Genomic DNA, 20,804 nt, shown 5'->3' on the forward strand with positions numbered 1-20,804 from the left:
GTCTCCTGGATATTGGCCCAAAGTCACCCAGACGGCTTTCATTGATTAAGGTGGGACTAGAATTCACCGTCACCTAGTTTCTAGACTGGTGCCTTAACCACTACACCAAACTGGCTCTTATTTTCCCTAATGGCCGGGGACGTAGGAGAACCATTTTTCCCTCACACGTAGGGTGGGAGGTTTGATGAGACGGGGGTGTTCCCATCGTGCCATACCTTGTTGACCTGGGCGAGGGGGGTCCGGGCGCCCCCCACTTGTATTCGTCCCCTGCTGCTCTCCTCAAACAGTCTCCCTGGGGACCTTTCTCGGCGGGTGCTCAGGACCCTTCCCGGAGATTTCTCCCTCTCCAGGGGACGTCCCGGAGATTTGTCCCTCCGTAGCTCTGTCCTTCCTTCTCGGTAGCGGTGCGGTGTGCTTGGCTCGCGAGGGTGGCTGGGACCTTCGGGGGGCCCTGGGCTCGACGCTACCCGCTTGGTTATGTGCTCGTTATACGTGGGCGGACCTCTCTTGTTTGGGCTGCTGTCAATCAAAAAACAAAGTTGGCAAAAATGTATAAAGACAGATCTATTAAACGTTGCAAGTGTAATCAAGCATCGGGTTCATATTATCACATGTGGTGGAAATGCCCAAAAGCAAGAAAATATTGGACAAAAATACACACAGGGCTGGAAAAATGATAAAACAACATATAGATCTGAAACCAGAGATATTTTTGCTCGGCATGCTACCAGAAAAATATGATAAAAATCCCCCCACCTCTCCCTTCCTTAGCTAGAAAGTATCCCAGATTCTCCCTTGAAGCTGGAACGTCGCTTCCTACCTGCGAGTGGTGGAGGAGCCCCGGTGATGCTCGTTGTTGGATTCTTTCACCAAATTCCCTTTGCAGCAAATGACTCTCAGTTTGTCCTGGTACGAAGAGGCCAGGTAAATGGCTCCAGAAGAGATTGCCGGGCCCAGGTAACGAGGGCTCGGGATGTCCAGGTGGGCTCGGGCTGGGATGCTGGTGGGCGGTGAGAGAAAGACACTCTTTAGATAGGGGGCCCCCTAATTTTGTCCAAAGGGCTTAGGAGCCATTTGGCGCTTAGGGCCCCCAAAGGCCACAGCTGACTTACCCGAGAGAGGCACGTGCTTGAATTTCTATCACCTCCAGGGAGTTGAAGTGGGTCACGAACAGGTACGGTTCCCGATAGGCTGTGGCCGCGCCAAGGAGAGAGAGAGGGGAAAACTCAACAAATATTTTATTTAACAACAGATTTGGGGGGGTGGCTGAATTATGATCCTAAATCAAGGATTACCTGTCATTTTTAAAAGCTAAATCTCTAAAGAATATGTATTTTCCTCATTTTTCAATCCTCCATATTAAAAAAAAAAACAAAACACAATAAGCTGCATGCAGAGCAAGGAAGTCAGAGATAAATCCGATACTCACCAAATGCCAAAGGCAGACGGCTCCATTTCAGGTCATCCGAGCGGCTGCGCCTTCCGTAGGAGTCTACAAAAAGGCCAAATTCTGCAAGGAAGTGGCAAAATAATAATAATAATAGTTGAAGTGGGATATTTAGGAAAGAAAGGAATACTGTAACAGTCTGCCCAGAGTCCAGAAATTCAATTATCCTTAACAAACCAGCAATTAGTAAATTGTCAGTATGGGAAATTTCTCTTTTTTTTCTAGAAAGAGTGAAGAGAAGAGCAACAAAGACGATTAGGGGACCGGAGTCTAAAACGTACAGAGAACGGTCGCAGAAATTAGATGTGGCTAGCTTAATGAAAAAAAGAACTGGGGAGACATGATTGCAGAAGCAAATTCCTTGTGTGTCCAATCACACTTGGCCAATAGCTATTCCACTCCACTCCATTCTGTTCCATTCTATTCCACTCCACTTCATTCCATTCCATATATTCCATTCCATTCCACTTCACTCCATATATTCCATTCCACTTCACTCCAGTCCACTCCATTCCATACATTCCATTCCATATATTCCACTCCACTTCAGTCTATTCCATATATTCCATTCCACTCCATTCCATATATTCCACTTCACTTCAGTCTATTCCATATATTCCATATATTCCATTCCAAATCACTCCATTCCTAGTCCACTCAACTCCATATATTCTATTCCACATATTCCATTCCATTCCATTCCATTCCATCCCATCCCATCTCACTCCTATTTCTATTTCTATTCCATTCCATTCCACTCTCCCACTCTGCTCTAACTCCATCCCATCCCATCCCACTCCATTCCATCCTCTATAGTCTATTGCACCAGCTCCTCCCTTCCCATGCACCATCGCTCACACCAACTTACCATGGAAGCAAAGCAGATACTCCTCCCTCTGCCCTGCTGGATTCACCTGGATGATGTTGATGGGGAAACTATTGTTGGAGGATGCACACACAGCGGATGCCAAGGTGTGGTCATTCTTATCCAGGAATTCTAAAATGACATATTGCAGTTTTAGTAAAAGCGGGACGTCGCCTGGAATCCTACACTAGGGAGCCGTGGTGGCACAGTGGTCAGAATGCAGTATTGCAGGCTACCTCTGCTCGCGGCCAACAGTTCGATCTTGACTGGCTCAAGGTTGACTCGGCCTTCCCTCCTTCCGAGATGGGTAAAACGAGGACCCAGATCGTTGGGGGCAAGAGGCTGACTGTAAACCGCTTAGAGAGGGCTGGAAAGCTCTGTGAAGCGGTATATAAGTTCTAAATGCTATTGCTTTGCTCTTCCTTTTCCTTTTCCTTCCTTCCTGTGCAGTAGTTAGAAAGCAGTATTGCAGGCTCTGCCAACTGCCAGGAGTTCAATTATGACTGGCTCAAGGTTGACTCAACCTTCCTTCCTTCCTTCCTTCCTTCCTTCCTTCCTTCCTGTGCAGTAGTTAGAAAGCAGTATTGCAGGCGAACTCTGCCAACTGCCAGGAGTTCGATCCTGACCGGCTCAAGGTTGACTCGGCCTTCTGTCCTTCCGAGGTCACTTAAATGAAGACCCAGATTGTTGGGGGCAAGAGGCTGAGACTATTAACTGCTTAGAGAGATCTGGAAAGCACTATAAAGCAGTCTATAAGTCTAAGGGCTCTTTCTCTTCAACTCTGCTACCTCCTTGGCCTCTTGGACTGACTCTCCAGTCCCTTCTCTGTGAGCCCCTCATGTCTCCACCCCCACAAAACCCCGCTGTCTTTTTCTGCTGACCAAACTTTTTTATATATATAATTTTTTAAAATTTTATTTTGGTACAGATAATCCCATCTTCCATTAAACAGTGTGTCGTCTGGGTACAAATGTCTGTGCAATAACAGTTGAAATTTACAATCATATTCATTGTTTAATCTACTCTTAGCTTAATACCAATACATTAAATATCTAATACTTTACATCCTCTTCTTAATTTGCTTAACTCTATTAACTCTATGAACTATTTTCTATATTTTACTCATTACTTTTATTTCTATATACTTTCTTATACTTGTCCTCTAACCATCGATAAAATGTTTCCCATATCACATAATAACCAGTTTGTTCTTTCTCTTTAACTGCCAGTGTTAATCTATTCATTTCTGCACATTCTAATATTTTCCTTATCATAGTCTCCTCTGTGGGAATCTCTTCACTTTTCCAGTTTTGTGCAAATTCCTGAATCGGAGGGGAGGGATGCCCTACCTACCATCGCCACTCCCTCCACAGCCTTTTGAACATTCTCCCTTCAAAGCAGGGATTCCTACCTTCTAGGGTGTACTGCTTCATCTCAATTTCGTAAAACTTATTGGTCCCGATGATGATGCTGTAATTGGTGAAATGGATACAGCTGCACGGCTCCGAGGTTTCGATCTCCTGCAAGAGCAAAAACAACGAAACACACAAGCTCGATCGTTCTCCCTTCATCGATAACAACCTGCCTGGCTGAAGGTCTTCTCCAGAACTTGCCTGAGTGAGGTCACACAACGCAACTGAGGTCTAAAGCAGGGGTCTCCAACCTTGGCAACTTTAAGACTTGTGGACTGCAACTCCCAGAATTCTGGGAGTTGAAGTCCACAAGTCTTAAAGTTGCCAAGGTTGGAGACCCCTGGTCTAAAGCCTGTAGGACAGGGATTTCCAGACTTGGTGACTTTAAGATTTGTGGACTACAACTCCCAGAATTCCCCAGCCAGCATGGCCTGCCTGTGGAATATTGGGAGTTGAAATCCGCAAGTCTTAAAGTTGCCGCGTTTGGGGACTCCTGCTGTAGGGTCTAACTTCTACTCATTTCAAAGCTATCCATAGCTATCCATCACTTATAATGCCTTGGTAAGGCCGCACTTGGAGTGCTGCATACAGGTTTGGTGGCCATGACATAAAAAAGAGGCTTTAGAAAGAGTGCAGAGAAGAGCAACAAAGAGGATGAGGGGACTGGAGGCTAAAACCTATGAAGAACGGTTGCAGGAACTGGGGATGTCTCGTTTAATGAAAAGAAGGACTACGGGAGACATGATAGCAGTCTTCCAATATCTCAGGGGCTGCGCCAAAGAAGAGGCAGTCAAGCTATTCTCCAAAGCACCTGAGGGCAGGACAAGAAGCAAATGTGTGGAAACTAATCAAGAAACCTAGAACTAAGTAGGAATTTCCTGACAGTGAGAACAATTAACCAGTGGAACAACCTGCCACCAGAAGTTCTGAATGCTCCAACACTGGAAGTTTTTAAGAAGATGTTGGATAACCATTTGTCTGAAGTGGTGTAGGATTTCCAGCAGGAAAACTCTGTTTTTGCTGGTAGAGGGTTGCAGGAGGCCGTCGGAGCCGAAAACGGAGCTCGGGAGCCCATTTTCGCCGGCAAAGCGCTCGGGCCACCACAGGAGCCCATGACACGAGTCATGTCGAGCTGGCCACTCCTACCCTGGCCACGCCCAAGCCAGACCCCTGAGGCCAAACACAACCCTTATGCGGTCCTCAATGAAATCCGAGTTTGACACCCCTGCTCTAGAACCAGCAGATTATGGAGGCATGTTAGGACGCAACCCTAACTAAGGGATTATAATGTAGGCATTCATGCTGCAGGCAGGTTAAAGAGAAGGACGGTGGGCAGACGTGGTCCAATTCAATTGATCTGACGGAGGTGCCACCAGACTTTCCCTGGAGACATTGTTAGGGGTCCGTGGACCCAGAAGACGCTTTACCTTCCTGATGCAGTACTTGCTGAGGCTCTCGTTGTAACGCAACACCACGACTTTGCTGGGCATGGCCGCACAGATGCACAACCCGTTCTCGATCTGCAAAGGAATCCAACAGAAGCACCATTTGGGAAAGAGGCTGGCAATACCGGGGATCGGATTCAATCAATAGGAGGCCACATACCTAAATAACAGTCATTTGCTTACACGGAATGAAAGTTTTAAGTCAGGGTCTTTGAGGGTCGGGCTTGCTTGCTTGCTTAGCCTCACATTAGGGAGATATAGGTAGTCCTCGACTTACAACAGTTCATTTAGTGACTGTCCGAAGTTACAATGGCCCTGAAAAAAGTGACTTAGGACCATTTTTCACACTTAAGACTGGTTTTGTGCCTGCTCGTCCAACAATCTTAGTAGCTGGCTGTTTTTCTGCTTGCTCGTCCAACTATCTTAATAGCTAGCTGTTTTTGTGCCTGCTCGTCCAACAATCTTAGTAACTGGCTGTTTTTGTGTCTGCTCATCCAACAATCTTAATAGCTGGCTGTTTTTGTGCCTGCTCGTCCAACAATCTTAGTAACTGGCTGTTTTTGTGTCTGTTCATCCAACAATCTTAATAGCTGGCTGTTTTTGTGCCTGCTCGTCCAACAATCTTAATAGCTGGCTGTTTTTGTTCCTGATCATCCAGCAGTCTTAATAGCTGGCTGTTTTTGTGCCTGCTCGTCCAACAATCTTAGTAGCAAAAACAGCCGGGGAAATGATGGAAACACGCCCTCATTGGTCAACAGGCATGTTGATTTACCACCAGCCTATCAAGAACTTAGGAGGCGGGGGCTTGGCAGCAGAAACAAACAACAGCCAATGACTTAAGGTTTAGGTTTATTTGGATTTATATACCGCCCTTCTCCCGAAGGACTCAGGGCGATGAACAGCCAAAGATAAAACACATACAATATAAAATTTAAAAACAATTTAAAACATATTAAACAAATTTGGCCCATACTAATTAAAACACCCCTTTTAAAAGCCAGCCATCAACACACTCCAATCAGCATCTAAAAAGCCACATACACCAGGCACCATATATATACCACACACAGAACAGCACACACTCTGCTAGAGAGAAGTTCCCTGAGGGTGGGCTCCAGCACAAGTCTGAAAGCTTGGAAGACGAAATCTCTGATCTTGGCGACCGACCCAGATTGGACCCTCCAACATTATCCCGGGACACGTGGTTTCGCCTTCATTCATGTCCACGGATTGTTCTGCGAATGACTGAGAGCTTGGAGTGTCTTACCTTGCCAGCCGCAAAAAGATGGCAGCCTTTCACGGCCTCAAAAATATTGGGCGAGACGTCAGGTTGAGCCGGGAGGTGGGACTGAGCGAGGGACTGCTTCACTTTTTTCACATCCACAAGGCACAAGGCCCTTTCGTCTCCTGGGGAAACCATGCCACGGAGAGACAGAATTCCTTTATTGGCCGAAGTGTGATTGGAGACACAAGGGACGTGTCCCCGGTGCTTAAGCTCTCAGTGTACATAGAAGCCACAAGTGGTAAATCAGGATCGTAATCATAAAGTACCATCGTCATAAATTGTAACCTACAGCATGTAGTGACGATTGTAGGATACTAAACACCCAAACAAGATAAATCGTAATGGGATCCTAAATTAAGGGCAACCTACATTAAATCATGAGATACAAACAACCCAGTTATAGTCATAAGAGGCTAAGGAAATAGGAAAGATGAGAAGGATAATTAGGTGGTTTGACATCCTAGAGCACGACTGTCAAACTCCTGGCCCGCAGGCCGGATGTGTTACGCACTGGCCACGCCCGGTTTAGCGAAGGGGGGAAAAGTCCTGATATGTCACATGCCGCTGCCATGACTTTAACGCCCCTGTCCTAGAGCGTAGACAGTGTTGTGGGAATTAGTTGTTTAGCAGAGGGATGGCATGGTGGAAAAACTGTCTTTGTGTCTGGTTGTTTTGGCATGCCTAGACTAGAGCATAAACAGCAGACAAGGGAGGTTGGACTTAATTCCTTCGTGGCTACGTAGGGATTCTAGGCTGATCCCTCTTTTCACTCCACCTTAGATTCTGCCACTCCTTCCCCTATACACAGAGGACGGCCTCGAATCCTCCGAGGGCAACAAAACACACACCTATGAAATAATTGCCTGGAAATGCAGGAGAGCCAACAGACATGAGTCCCAGGAGCCAGCTTGTTTTCAAAAGCAAGTTTCTAGCCCTTATGGTTCAGAGAGATCTGGAAGCAGGTGCATAGATTCAAAAGCTCACGCGGGTTGACCCTGATTTCAAGCAGCAAGGAGGGAGGGGGGCGCGCGAGCAGAGAGATATTTTCTTGCGAGCCTTGCGTTGAAAGCGAAGGCATCCTTCTCGACTTCCTTACCTGCAATCATGAGCAGTTTCTCCAGATCCTTGATGAGGTGGATTTGAAAGACAGCACCAATCCCGGGGACGTGCGTTAAGGAATTCTTTAGCACATTCAGGGCGTAAAGTCCTTCCTCGGCGCCCACCAGGACCACCTGTCCCAACAGGATTGACACATCCACGCGTCAATCAAAGGCATAGAAAAGAGGCTAAAAGGTCAACGCAAAACGTTTTGACCCAACAAGGAAATCGGACTATTTTGACAAAGGCTACAGGTACCTTGACTTACAGTACAGCCATCCGTTTAGTGACCTAAGTTACAACGGCACTGAAAAAAGTCACTGATGACCTTTTTTCACACTTATGACCGTGGCAGCGTCCCCATGGTCACGTGATCCAAATTCGGATGCATGACAACCGACTCATATTTATGACGGTTGCAGCGTCCCCGGGGGTCGCGTGATCCCCGGCGAGCAAAGTCGACGGGGAAGTCAGATTCATTCAACAACCGTGTTACTAATTTAACAACGGCAGGCATTCACTCGACAAAGGCAGGCAAGCAGTCATAAAAACGGGTCAAAACACACGAAACAAATGTCTCGCTTAACAGAAATTTTCGGCTCCATTGTAGTCGCGACTTGAGGACTCTGTACTTAAAATCAGAGTCCATTTTAACGTGAAGTATTTATTGTTTTGATATTTTTCTTGTTATCTTTAGTTGCTTGGAAATCTCCTAGCAATAGCAATAGCACTTAGACTTATAGACAGCTTCATGGTGCTTTTACAGCCCTCTCTAAATGGTTTACAGTCGACCTCTTGCCCCCAAACAATCTGGGTCCTCATTTTACCGACCTTGGAAGGACGGATAGAACCTTGAGCCTGGTGAGATTCGAACTGCCAAATTGCAGGCAGTCGGCACTCAGCAGAAGTAACCTGCAGTACTGCATTCTAACCACTGCGCCAACGAGGCTTTTCTAGACTCGCCTGTTGGCCAGATGAGCAGCGGATAATTTTAATACCCTGTTTCCCCAAAAATACGACCCAACCAGAAAATAAATCCTAGCATGATTTTTCAGGATGCTCGTAATATAAGCCCTACCCCACAAAATAAGCCCCAGTTAAGATTGTCAGCGAGATGGATGCATTTAGTACCGTATTTTCCCCAAAATAAGACCTAACCAGAAAATAAGACCTAATGCGTCTTTTGGAGCGAAAATTAATATAAGACCCGGTCTTATTTTCGGGGAAACGCGGTACATAAATACATTTGCCAGTTATTCAAAACTTAAATGGTCTTCTCTGTTCAGGGGACACAAAAGTTGCTGCAGGCGTTAAGGTGAGCTGAAGCCAGAGACCCCTTACCTGATCGCTGAAAGGTAAAGTGCAGTTGATATCCAAACGGTCTTCGCCTTCCAGTTTCAGAAGAGAATTTCCAAGGAGTTTCTGTGCAGGAAGGGAGGAGGGGAAGAGGTAGATAAAAGAGATCACTTCAGAGACTGGCCATAATTGCAATAATAATTCTCGATTTACAATTGTAGCGACTGCCTGAAGTGATCACAGCACTGGAAAAGCAGTCCTGTAGTTTACAATAATAAAACACTAATCTCCACCCCTGTGGTGACAACAAATCTATCAGATAAGTCACTTGATGGGCTCCATCCCACTCTGGGTTCCCCAGGCCCGTTGGCAAATCCAGGTCTTCAGGATTTTGTGAAAGGATAGAATAGCAAAAGCACTTAGATTTATATACCGCTTCACAGTGTTTTCTAGCCCTCTCTAAGCGGTTTACAGAGTCAGCACCTTGCCCCCAACAATCTGGGTCTCCTCATTTTACCGACCTCAGAAGGACGAAGGACGAGTCAACAATCTTGAGTTGGTCAGGATCGAACTGCCAAACTGCTGGCAGCTGGCAGTCAGCAGAAGTAGTCTGCAGTACTGTATTCTAACCACTGCGCCACCACGGCTCATAATAAAATAAATACATGTCTCTAGACATTATTGGAAAAATAGCTATGCAAAGGTAGCACTATAAAATAAGGATCTTCAGTTCTTTATAGGTTGTTTTGTCCTCGTTGCAGCGGCACAACCAGGGGTGAAATCCAGCAGGTTCTGACAGGTTCTGGAGAACCAGCAGCGGAAATTTTGAGCAATTCGGAGAACCGGCTAATACCACCTCTGGCTGGCCCCAGAGTGGGATGGGAATGGAGATTTTGCAATATCTTTCCCCCAGGAGTGGGGAGGGAATGAGATTTTGCATTCTTCCCCTGCCACGCCCACAAGCCACACCACGCCCACCAAGCCGGTAATAAAAAAAAATGGATTTCACCACTGGGCAAAACATTTTGCTACGGGACAAGCGGCGGCTGGATTTGAATCCTTAAGGAGATGGTTCGCGTAGACATATCGGTTCTCCCTAGGAATCTCTCTAATAGAGGGAGAACGTACATTGATCTGACGTCGACTTGCAATGCAATAGGACGTGTGGGATATCTTCAGCTTCCCCATTGCCACATGTACACACTCGCTTAGCTATGGGGGTATTATCATACCTGCCCCGCAGGAGTGCCGAAGGGAGGATATTAAGTCTGGCTCTAAAAAAATAATAATGCTATTTTACTCTTAGAAAAAGCCAGGACTTTCCGATATCTTGCTGGTTCCCACACACTCCATTTAATCTGATTTCTGCTGCGTGGAGATATATCCTGTTACATTCCAGCTGGAACTCCATGTCTCTTATTAGCCCAAGTTAATAAGCACCAACGATCTGTTGGAAATCTCCAGATGTACTTGGGAGGCCCTTTGGAAATCATTTCTGGTTTTTTTAGCGCTCGGAGAAGGGAACGTAAAAGCTACAGATAGTCAGTTAATTTTTTTTTGATAAGCCTGTTCAGCAGTGAAGGCCCTACTAAGAAGCGGAAGGATTATATGCACTGCTGGGCTTCCAGAAGGTTTTCCAAGGGGATCCATTGCAGTTAATCAAAGTTGCTATAATTGCATTTCTTTAAAGCCTGCCCGAGCTCTTATTTGCGAGAAGTGCACTTAACGTGAATCCACGGAACTTTTTCTGCACAGGGCATTCAGGAACAGGAAATTTTGACTGTATATTCCCCCAACCTCCTTTCTTTCTTTTTCTTTTTTTCTTTCTTTCTTTTTTGGAGATTAAAGTCATTAGTGGGGAACTGAATCTGAGCCAATGATTTTGATTAAAAAATCGCTCCCGGCCGAGTGATCAAGGACCAGAGGGCTTTTGCAAAGAGAGAGTCCACTGCACAATTAAGAGTTTCACCTTATGAAGATTTTTTTTCCATGCAAAAGGATTTATCTGTTGTAAATACCCCTTCCAAGGCTTGGGAGAATCCAAGTTTACCCCACTCTCTTGGAAGTGGGGTGGGGGAAACATGGGGTAGGCAGCCATCTCTGCTTTGGCTGAGTCATCTTTTTTTTTTTCTGTATTTCTTGAAAGGATTTCAACTGACCCCATCCCAAACATTTCCTTCCTTCCTTTTTTCTCCCCCTCTTATTTCCCCTCCCGCCTTCTTCCTTTATCTTTTGCCTTTCTTTCTCCCTCTCCTTCCTTTAATTTTCTGTCTTTCCCTTTCTCCTCTCCCATTCTCTCTCCATTCTCCCTCTCCTTCCGCTCCCTCACTATTTTTTCTCTCCATTTGTTTCTCTCCTTTTCTCACTCCTTCCTTCTTTCCTTTCTCCCTCTCCCTCTTCTTTTCCCCATGCCTCCCTCTCCTATTTTTCTCCCTCTCCCTTTTCTTTTTATTTTCTTTCTCTTTCTCTTCCCCTCCCTCCCTCCTTCTTTCTCCCCCTCCCTTTCTCTCTCTCTTTCCTATCCCCTTCTTCCTCCCTCTCCCTTTTTCTTTCTCTCTCCCTCTCTCCTTCCTCCCCCTTTTTCCCTTTCCCTTTCTATCTTTATTTTTCTCCCTTTCTCCTTCCTTCCTTTCTTCCTTCCCTCCTTCCTTCCTCCCGGTTTCTCATCTCCCCCTCCTTCCCCTCCCCCCCTCCCTCCGTCTTTTTCCCTCCCTTCTACTTACGGCATCGGCTTCTGCCTTTTCTCTGGAAACTCTTCCTCCAGCCACCGTCGATTCCAGGGCATTCACCCAACGTTGCTTATCCGGAAAAGTGGGCGCCAGCAAATAGAGAGTCCGGCCAGGCCAACAGGTGGTGTGGGGATGAGATTCCAGCTTCAATATATATGGCACATCTAGGCGGTCGGCACGCAAAACACACAAGAGACAAACTGGATTAGGGCAGACCCAGCCTTCTTTCGCTGGCTCCTTTCTCTGCTTGTTAGAGCAGAAGCACACCAAACAAGAGGTTGAAAGGTTTCACCTTAAAAAGTTTAACCCGGGTAGGCAAACTTCAGCATTCACTGCCCCACCCAGAGTGCTAAGGACCCCACAATCCTCCTCCTCCTCCTCGCACTGATGATGTTATCTAGTTGGGTAATGACATTTCTCTCGAAGAAATGCACCAAGCTCAGAGAGCAGCAAAAACTGTTCAATCCTGATCTACAAATATTCTCTTCTGGGGAACGCATGGTGCCGAGTTTGGTTGTTTGCATGCAGACGTTGTTTGGGAGCAAACCCCCACCCTCCCTTACACTGATGATGTTACTTAGTTGGGTAATGAAATGTCTGCAAACAAGCTGTCAGGTTTCGATGAGATCTCAAAATAATATATTATATATAATATTACATATGTCAGTGCTGGGAGAGCACCAAGGAGCCCACAGTCCTTCTCCTCCCTCTCCCTTCTAGCACTGATGATGTTACCTAGCTGGGTAATAAAACGTCTGCAAGAAAACAACCAAGATCAGAGAGCACCAAGGAAAACCCCCGGTTCAACTCCGAGCTACAAATACTCTGTTCTATTGATACCTTCCCCCCCTTGCTCTTTTATAGTCATGTGAATTACTGGGGTGTTTGAAATGGTTTTATAATCCCCAATGTCTTTCTTTCAGAATAGCAGAGTTGGAAGGGACCTCGGAGGTCTTCTAGTCTAACCCTCTGCTCAGGCAGGAGACCCTAAACCATTTCAGACAAATGGTTGTCCAATCTCTTCTTAAAAACCTCCACCCGCGACTTCTGGGTGCAAATCATTGTTCTAACAGTCAGGAAATGGCTCCTTAATTCTAGTTGGATCTCTCTTTGATAAAGGTTCCATCCATTAGCTCTTTTCTTGCCTTCAGGTGTAGAAGATAGTTACCTAACTTATTGGGTTGGCAATATATAAACCCTCAATATAGCTTTAGGACTGTATTGCTGTATTGCATCATGCTGTGTCCTGATTGGTTAGCTCTGTAGCCAATGTCCTTAAAAGGGAGCTAGAAACATGGTTTGTTTCTCTTTGCTGATCATTATTGCTCTTTGCTGATCATTATTGCTCTTTGCTGTGTTTGCACCTGTTTGCAACTGTATGACTATGACGACTGGTAAGAAGACTTTGTTATTGGAATATCCCTGGACTATTGTTTTACCATCTACTGCTTTATCTGTGTATGACCTGGACTCTTTATTGGACTGTGCCTTATTACTATTTCCTAACAAGTAAACACAACTCAGTGTATCTGTGTGTTGGCTGTGCTTATTCGCAACTGTTCTCAGTCGCTTTCATGTGCACACCCTTGCTACTCTAGGGTTGCTCTGCGAATTCCTTAACAAGGTGCTTCTGAGACTAGGTGCTTTTGACCCCCCTCTTCTCTGTGACAGCCCCTGAAATATTGGAAGACTGCTATCATGGCACCCCTAGTCCTTCTCTTCATACCCAGTTCCTGCAACTTTTCATCATGTTTTAGCCTCCAGGGGGCGCCTGTGGCGGCCCAAGTGCTCTGCCAGCGAAAACAGGCTCCCAAGCTGTTTTCAGCTGCGACAGCCTCCTGCAGCCCCCCGGAACTCCGTTTTCACTGGCAGAGGCACCGCAGGTCAGTCCTTAACTGTTTCCAGGGCGGCCCCGCGGGCCACATATAAGCACCCTTGCGGGCCAGATCCGGCCCACAGATCTGTTCTAAAGTCTCAACAGACCTTCCCTCTCTCCATCAAGATCATCACCACCTTCGTTTAACGATCCCATAATCCCTTGCGGGGTGGAGTCTGGGCACCTGAATGGAGCTAGCAGAGTGGTTACTGGCCGGATGCCCTTCTTGTTGCCGGGGCGGAGGTTTTGTTCAGCAGATATATTCTCACGGTGCCCAGACAAGAGAAATATCTGCCTCTACCTAGGATTGAACTCACAGCCTCCTGATGGTGAGGCGAGAGCTCCACCTCTAGGCCGTGGCACCACTCCCTCTCTCTCCATCAAGATCCTCCTCTCTTACTCTCTACAACTTTTCGTCCTTGAAAAGGGGAGCACCGCCTTCCTGTGCTCAAGGCAGCTTCCGCAGCCCTGGATTTTCCATCCAGCCTCACCTGTCTTGGCTGTATTTAGAAGCTCGGTCGCTCCCACGGCCCCGTGGACGGTAACGTCTCCATCTGGAAGGCACAATTCAAACTCTTCCACGGGCCGTTGTCCAGCTTTGGAAAATGATAAAAAGGGGAGAAATGAAAGGGCAAAGGAAGCGTAATGAGGAGAGGGTCTTCACCCATTAAAGGCTTCAATCTTCAGGTTGCTGGGAAAAACGGGGAGGGCGGCAGCTTAAAACTCAGGCGTGGCATCGCCGCAGGAAAAGAGCCTGCCGATGGTTTAGTAAAGGAAATTAGCAACAGCAGCAAAGCATCCCAGAAAGGCAAGCTAGCTTGAAATGGCCCAAATGGCAGGTGGTCCTTGATTTATGACTGCAACCGAGCCCAATATTTGAGAAATCGGTTACGTGAGTTTTGCTCCATTTTGTGACCTTATTTTTTCTGGCCACATTTGTTACGTGAATCGCAGCAGTTGTTAAGCGAGTAACATGGTTGTTAAGTGAACCTGGCTTCCCCTTTGACTCGGCTTGTCAGCAGGTCGCAAAATGGAATCATGTGACTTTGGGTAAGGTAAAGGTTCCCCTCGCATATATGTGCTAGTCGTTCCCGACTCTAGGGGGCCAGTGCTCATCTCCGTTTCAAAGCCGAAGAGCCAGCGCTGTCCGAAGATTGTCTCCGGGGTCATGCGGCCGGCATGACTCAACGCCAAAGGCACACGGAACGCTGTTCCCTTCCCACCAAAGGTGGTCCCTATTTTTCTATTTGCATTTTTTTTACGTGCTTTCAAACTGCTAGGTTGGCAGAAGCTGGGACAAGTCACGGGAGCTCACCCCGTTATGCGGCGCTGGGGATTCGAACCGCTGAACTGCCGACCTTTCGATCGACAAGTTCAGCGTCTTAGCCGCTGAGCCACCGCGTCCCTTCACTTTGAGTAGAATAGGACAAGTCAACTCCGCGTGGCCAACCTGCTGCACGGGACAATTCAACAGTTCAGCTTAATTCTTTTAAAAGAGTTTAAAAGATATTGAACATTTTGGCCGCTCCCATTTCATTTTGTCCCTCCTTTCGCATCTTTTAATTCCACTATTTCTTGGATATTATTGTAACTTTTGTCCTGTGGTGTGTTGGCCATGGCGAATTGTCCCGCTTACAGTTGTAAATCAAGGAACTTAGTTGTATTTCATCCATGCTCTGCCTTTTGGATGCAGCAAAAACCAGCAGTTATGGCATTCCAGAATGCCCCCACCCCCCCAAGATGAATGAATTAAAATTGAGAAAGTAGACAGTGTACCCCTTGTTGACTGTGTGCAAATTAAAGCAAAATACTGCAGATAATAAAGCAAAATAGCAAAATAGTACAAAATAAAAACGGATCCCCTCTTCCTCCCCCCTGTGCATCCTGCTCCCCCCCATCTCTTAATCATATTGCTATGTTTTCATTGTTAATTTTTATTTATTTTATCCCACTGTTTTATTCTCGTTAAATTTACATTTTTTTAAAATAACTTGAGGTTATTTTTTCCTTGAGGTTTGTTTTTTTCCCAAGAAATCTAGGTTTCGATTGCTGTAAATAAAACACAATTGAACTGACTTCATTGGGTGGCAAAGGAATTCAGGAAATAACTAATAATTGAATGACCCCACCCAGGTGAAAGCATTTTGAAGAGCAACATTCTACAGTTATAGGGGGAAAGCTTGTTCGTTTAAAGGGGGCCCCCCAAAAACATAACCATAACCAAAGGGATTCAAGTAGACTATTTTATAACCAACCAACTTGATTAAGTGTCGCAAACTTTCGTGAGTAGCAGTTCAGAGCTGGCATTCAGCCGGTTCGGGCGAATCGGTAGTGACAACCTGTGGGTCGGCCTGCCTATATCCCATCCTATATCGCTGTGTTTTTGACACTGCATGCATGTACAGACGGCGCACGCGAGCGAGCGAAGCGTGCTCACATTTCCAGTGCTGGGCCAACCAGTTGCTACAGTATGTAAAACCCACTTATGCTGCAGTTGGTTCGCTGGAAAAGACGCTACGGGAATCCTTTTTGAACCTTAATAGTAGAAAACGGTTTCCCCGCTTCCCCAAAGTAAGAGGTGGATGGATGGTTGCGTCAGGGAAAACAGGGAAGCTCAGGATGGAGGGAGAAAATATAGATATTACCTTCTCTCGTTTCCGTGTCGTAAACGAGGACTTTAGTTCCTTCTAGAACGACGTACTTCCTATCCCAGCCTTGCTGGCCGCGTTTATTATTTCTGAAAACAGAGACGGGACAAGTCTCGGTTAGAAGTTTCGCGCCAAGATTCCGGGTCGAGCTGGAAGTTGGGACGATGCTACGAGAATAAAAAAAAGTCAGCGAGAGAAAACGGTCCTCCGCGGCTTCAGCCATGGCCTCCAAGAGCTGCTCTTCCTTCAGCAGCCTTCAAAGCTGGGCTGGCCTGTTCAGCGCAGAGACTCACGTTTATACCTGGGCACCTTCATCCATCCTTCCATCCGTAAAGCGCTGCCGGGTTCTTTTAGCTGCATTCCTGGGGAATTCAATTTATCCCGGCAGAAGACTTCAGAGAAGTGGGCAGCGTACTCAGCCGGCAAGCCACAAGTGGCCGGCAAGCAGGCGGAACATTTGGGATGGCACATCATCTGGCATTCTTAAAAAGAAAAAAAAAAGAGAGAAAAAAAAAGGGTGGGGGGGAGGGAGAAGGAAGATTAACAGATTAACAGATTAATAATAATAGACTTTATTATTTCACCAGGCGGGCCTGGCCTAATTTTCTCCCTCTTTCATAAAACATTTTCAATTTTTAAATATCTTTTAGTATTTTATACATTCAATTTTAAAATTGGTTTTAAACAGTTCGGGGTTTTAAATTTGTCGGAGCCAAAATTATTTAATTTGATTTTATTCTACTTTTAAATTTTATTTTTTAAAATTTAAATTTAAATTTTTATTTCTACTTTTAAATTTTGTATGGATGTGTTTTATTGTCTGGCTGTGCACCGCCCTGAGTCCTTTTATGGGTGCATCTTATACACCGAAAGTAGCCCCACCCACCCGGAAAATGGGACGCACCGAGGCGGCAATAAACTATGACAATCCCTGCAGCCTGAAACAGCTGATCTTTGGGAGGCCGATCCAACTGACAATCAGCTGCTTGTGCTAATCAAGTTGAAGCTGAAACCGGCTGTTTGCTGCAAGGAGGCAAATTTCTGGGAGAAAGAGGCGGATTTTTTTTTTCTTGTGCTAATCAGGCTGTGCTGAAAATGAAACTGAAACAGGCTGTTTACTGTTTGCTGCAAGGAGTGCTGGGAGGCACTAGCAGATTTTTGTTTTCTTGTTTTCCTCCCCAAAAAAGGTAAGTGCGTCTTATAGTCCGAAAAATACAGTAATACACATTTCAGATTCCCCCGTATTTTTTAAAATTGGGCACCAAAACGATGTGGAAATATACGGGACTTATTTTCAGGTCCCTACGAAGCCTCCCATCCCTCCTCCTCCTCCTAAGGACCTCTTTCTTGATAAAAGCATATCTGGGTCACCTGCTCAGGTACCCCTCTTCAGCTTGCCCCTCGCCTGCTTACCAAGACATTTCGAAGCCTGGCGTCCAAAGTGGACCGTGTCTAAGCAAACGGCACATTTGGTAGCTCTCATGTTCAGTCCCACGTTGAAACGGTGAGGAATATTGTGATGCATGCGTTCTTTAAGGCGCCGATTAAACTCTAGGGAAAAGAGCATGTTTCCATTAATTGGACCAAGGACCAACTCTCTAAGGTACATACAGATCAATGCTAAAACCTCCCTCCCTCCCTCCCTCTATTATCTATCAATTATCTACCCTGTTTCCCCCAAAATAAGACATCCCCTGATAATAAGGCTTTTGAATGCATGGCAATAAGGCCAAGCACTTATTTAAGGGTTCAAAAAAATATAAGGCAGGGTCTTACTTTCGGGGAAACACGGTATCAATTATCTATCTATCTATCTATCTACCAATCCATCCATCCATCTATCTATCCTATCTATCAATTATCTATCTCTATCTATCTAATCTATCAATTATCTATGTATTATCTATCAATCTATTATCTATTATCTATTTATCAATCTATTATCTATCTATCTAATCTATCAATTATCTATTATCTATCAATGTATTATCTATCATTATCTATCAAATATCTATCTTTAATTATCTATCTAATCTATCAAATATCTATCTGTATTATCTATCAATCTATTATCTATTTATCAATCTATTATCTATCTATTTATCTATCTATCAATTATCTATTATCTATCAATTAACTATGTATTATCTGTCTATCTATCAATTATCTATTATATATCAATTAACTATGTATTATCTATCTATCTATCTATCTATCTATCTATCTATCTATCTATCTATCTATCTATCATTATCTATTTTTCTATCATCTGTCATGCATTTATCCATCTATCTATCCATTTTCACATTTATCTGTCTATCCATCCATCTGTCCGTCCGTCCATCCATCCACCCACCCACCCATCCATGTGGTGCTTGGGTTTTGAACTGCCCATCTTCCGGTAAAGAAGCCCAGCATCTTAACCACTAGGCCACCACGTCCCTCCTGCCTAACACAAATAATGGAAATTTTATCCAAATTTTCTTTTCACAGTAAAATACCCATTTGTCGTCAAAACCAATTTATCGCTGAGGTCTGCCCTTGCTCTGGAAATAATGAGAAAAATCTACTTTGGGTAGCTTGGAAATGGTCTGTCACATTTTGGGGGCCACTTTTGAAAGCAGCTTTGTCTTTTCCTCCGAGACCGCCATGGGATCCTGAGAAAATACGGGGCTGCCTTAAAGAATCGCAGAAGGATTTATCCAGCCTGGCTTTCTAACAAGGCTTTGGAAAGCCAACCCAGGCAAAATCAGAAATTTGAGAAATAATTGGTAAATAAAGGCGTTTATTGGGGTAAAAAAACCTTCTGTAAAGAACTAAGGAGGTGTATTTCAAGAGCAGCGGGACTCAAACAGGACTGCTCTTTGGCAGCTGATGCAAAGTTTGGTGAGCGAGTTAGTTACTATAAGGATATTGTTCAAATTTGGGGAACTCTGGAATTAAACGTCGTAGACGTGCCAGTTAGTCATTGAACACCTCTACAAACAAAAATCGAGATAATTAGTGCTTACACCAAGCTCTGAGAGTTCTCAGAACTTCATATAATTATCTCAGTAATGGTTAACACTCCTGTAAAGTAAACCATCATTAGTTCCCAACAGAGCTTTCAGAAAACAATACAATGAAGTTGTAACTTGGGGGGGGGGGACGACGGACTGAAAACTGGGGAGGGCTCTCCCGTTCACACTCCTGGGGCAGAACAGGACAAAAAGTTCTTGGTCACATGACCGAATCACATGGACAGATAGGGGAGTCAAAGACAAGCCGTCGTTGGGACATTTAGGACAGGACGACACCCAAACCCTACAAGGAAAGACGGAGAAATCACACAGAGAAAAAAGATAAATTGTTGATGGCGCAGGGATTCTCGTCCACCCGCGTGCAGATCTCAAGACTACGTGGCTTTTGGAGATCAAGCATTATGAGCATCAGTGGCAACTGGTAGTGGCAACCTGAGGGTGGGCCGGCTGACCCACCCCGGCACTATGCCGTCCTGTTTAGCCACATTTTCTAAGCCGCGTTCCTGCGTACAAGCCGCGCATGTGAGTGGGAAGGTCACACGTGCTCACATTTTTGGTACACGGCGGACCGGTGGTAAAATTATGTGAAATCCACCTCTGGATGGCATAGTGGTTAGAGTGAAGTACTGCAGGCTACTTCTGCTGACTGCCGGCTGCCTTCAATTTGGCAGTTCGAATCTCACCAGGCTCAAGATTGACTCAGCCTTCCGTCCTTCCGAGGTCGGTAAAATGAGGACCCCGATTGTTGGGGGCGAGAGGCCGACTCTGTAAAACCGCTTAGAGAGGGCTGTGAAGCGGTATATAAGTCTAAGCGCTATTGCTTGGAATCCATGGAGGGGAGGGGAGCTGATGTCCTTGGATCCTTGCTGGAACGAGTTGGAATTCGGATCTTAATTGGGCTTTGAAGTTGTTTTAGCTCTGCTGATGTTCCTAGTTTTCCCTCAACTCCCTTTTTCAAGCAAACAACCGATTGCCACCTCCTAAACTACAGTTTGTTTATACTCTAGGCCTGGAGAGTCCAACCTTGGCAGCTTTAAGACTTGTGGACTTCAACTCCCAGAATTCCCCAGCCAGACGTGCCTTCTCAAAACCCTTTCCAGCTTCTCTGAATCCTCCTGAAAGCAACGTTGTGGATGTGACGGTCCTTCACTAACTATTCCTAACTGTGAAGATTGATGGCGGCTGTCCAACCTTGCAGGCAGCTTTAAGACTGGTGGACTTCAACTCCCACAGTTCCGCAGGCCGGATGGGGGCAATTGCATCCAACTGCATCGCCAGGTGCTCCCACCCACTTCAAGGACACCGAGCAGATGTCACAGCGTGGCTGGCTGGCTCCCATTGCAAAATGTACAGAACTGATTGGTGGACGTAACGGACTGTGGGCGGCCCTTGGGGGAAAGGGAGAATTAACTATGATTGCTTTTGCGCGGGGAATCCCAGAGCTGGCTTTGCTTCTTCTGTGCCACTGTGGATTTATTCGGTGAAGTTTTATATACTCTTGGTAAAATAATATCCCCGGAGTTTCTTTTTCTGGGTTCGCCAACTGGACAGCTGACATTAAACCAGCTCGGAATAAACCCGGGTTTATGTGGCAAATGACTCGTATTTATGACGGTTCAAGTGTCCCAAAGTCACGCGATCCGCTTTTGTGACCTTCTGAGAAGCAAAATCGAGAGGGAAGCC

At 45.6% G+C, this 20,804-nt stretch overlaps 1 protein-coding gene across 15 annotated transcripts in view; it reads right to left on the bottom strand.

Moving 5' to 3' along the window:
• Positions 1 to 20,804, bottom strand: part of CIT (citron rho-interacting serine/threonine kinase) — a 104,570-nt gene that overhangs the window by 3,901 nt on the left and 79,865 nt on the right. For 11 of the 15 annotated variants that reach the window (XM_087880499.1, XM_060685165.2, XM_060685163.2 and 8 more), the window contains 15 exons: positions 17,515 to 17,652; positions 16,403 to 16,583; positions 16,099 to 16,190; positions 13,945 to 14,049; positions 11,572 to 11,741; positions 8,894 to 8,974; positions 7,551 to 7,686; positions 6,437 to 6,576; positions 5,152 to 5,244; positions 3,724 to 3,832; positions 2,316 to 2,444; positions 1,430 to 1,510; positions 1,113 to 1,191; positions 821 to 1,000; positions 216 to 519 (listed from right to left, as the gene is read on the bottom strand). In XM_087880499.1, the coding sequence (XP_087736625.1) occupies positions 216 to 519; positions 821 to 1,000; positions 1,113 to 1,191; positions 1,430 to 1,510; positions 2,316 to 2,444; positions 3,724 to 3,832; positions 5,152 to 5,244; positions 6,437 to 6,576; positions 7,551 to 7,686; positions 8,894 to 8,974; positions 11,572 to 11,741; positions 13,945 to 14,049; positions 16,099 to 16,190; positions 16,403 to 16,583; positions 17,515 to 17,652 (2,018 nt within the window). The remainder of the gene's footprint in view (positions 1 to 215; positions 520 to 820; positions 1,001 to 1,112; positions 1,192 to 1,429; positions 1,511 to 2,315; positions 2,445 to 3,723; positions 3,833 to 5,151; positions 5,245 to 6,436; positions 6,577 to 7,550; positions 7,687 to 8,893; positions 8,975 to 11,571; positions 11,742 to 13,944; positions 14,050 to 16,098; positions 16,191 to 16,402; positions 16,584 to 17,514; positions 17,653 to 20,804) is intronic. The other 4 variants (XM_060685164.2, XM_060685162.2, XM_087880498.1 and 1 more) reach the window with 1 other exon arrangement.

This window comes from Pantherophis guttatus, chromosome 17 (genome assembly GCF_059756535.1).
Source record: "Pantherophis guttatus breed Tessera chromosome 17, ASM5975653v1, whole genome shotgun sequence".
NCBI lineage: Eukaryota > Metazoa > Chordata > Lepidosauria > Squamata > Colubridae > Pantherophis > Pantherophis guttatus.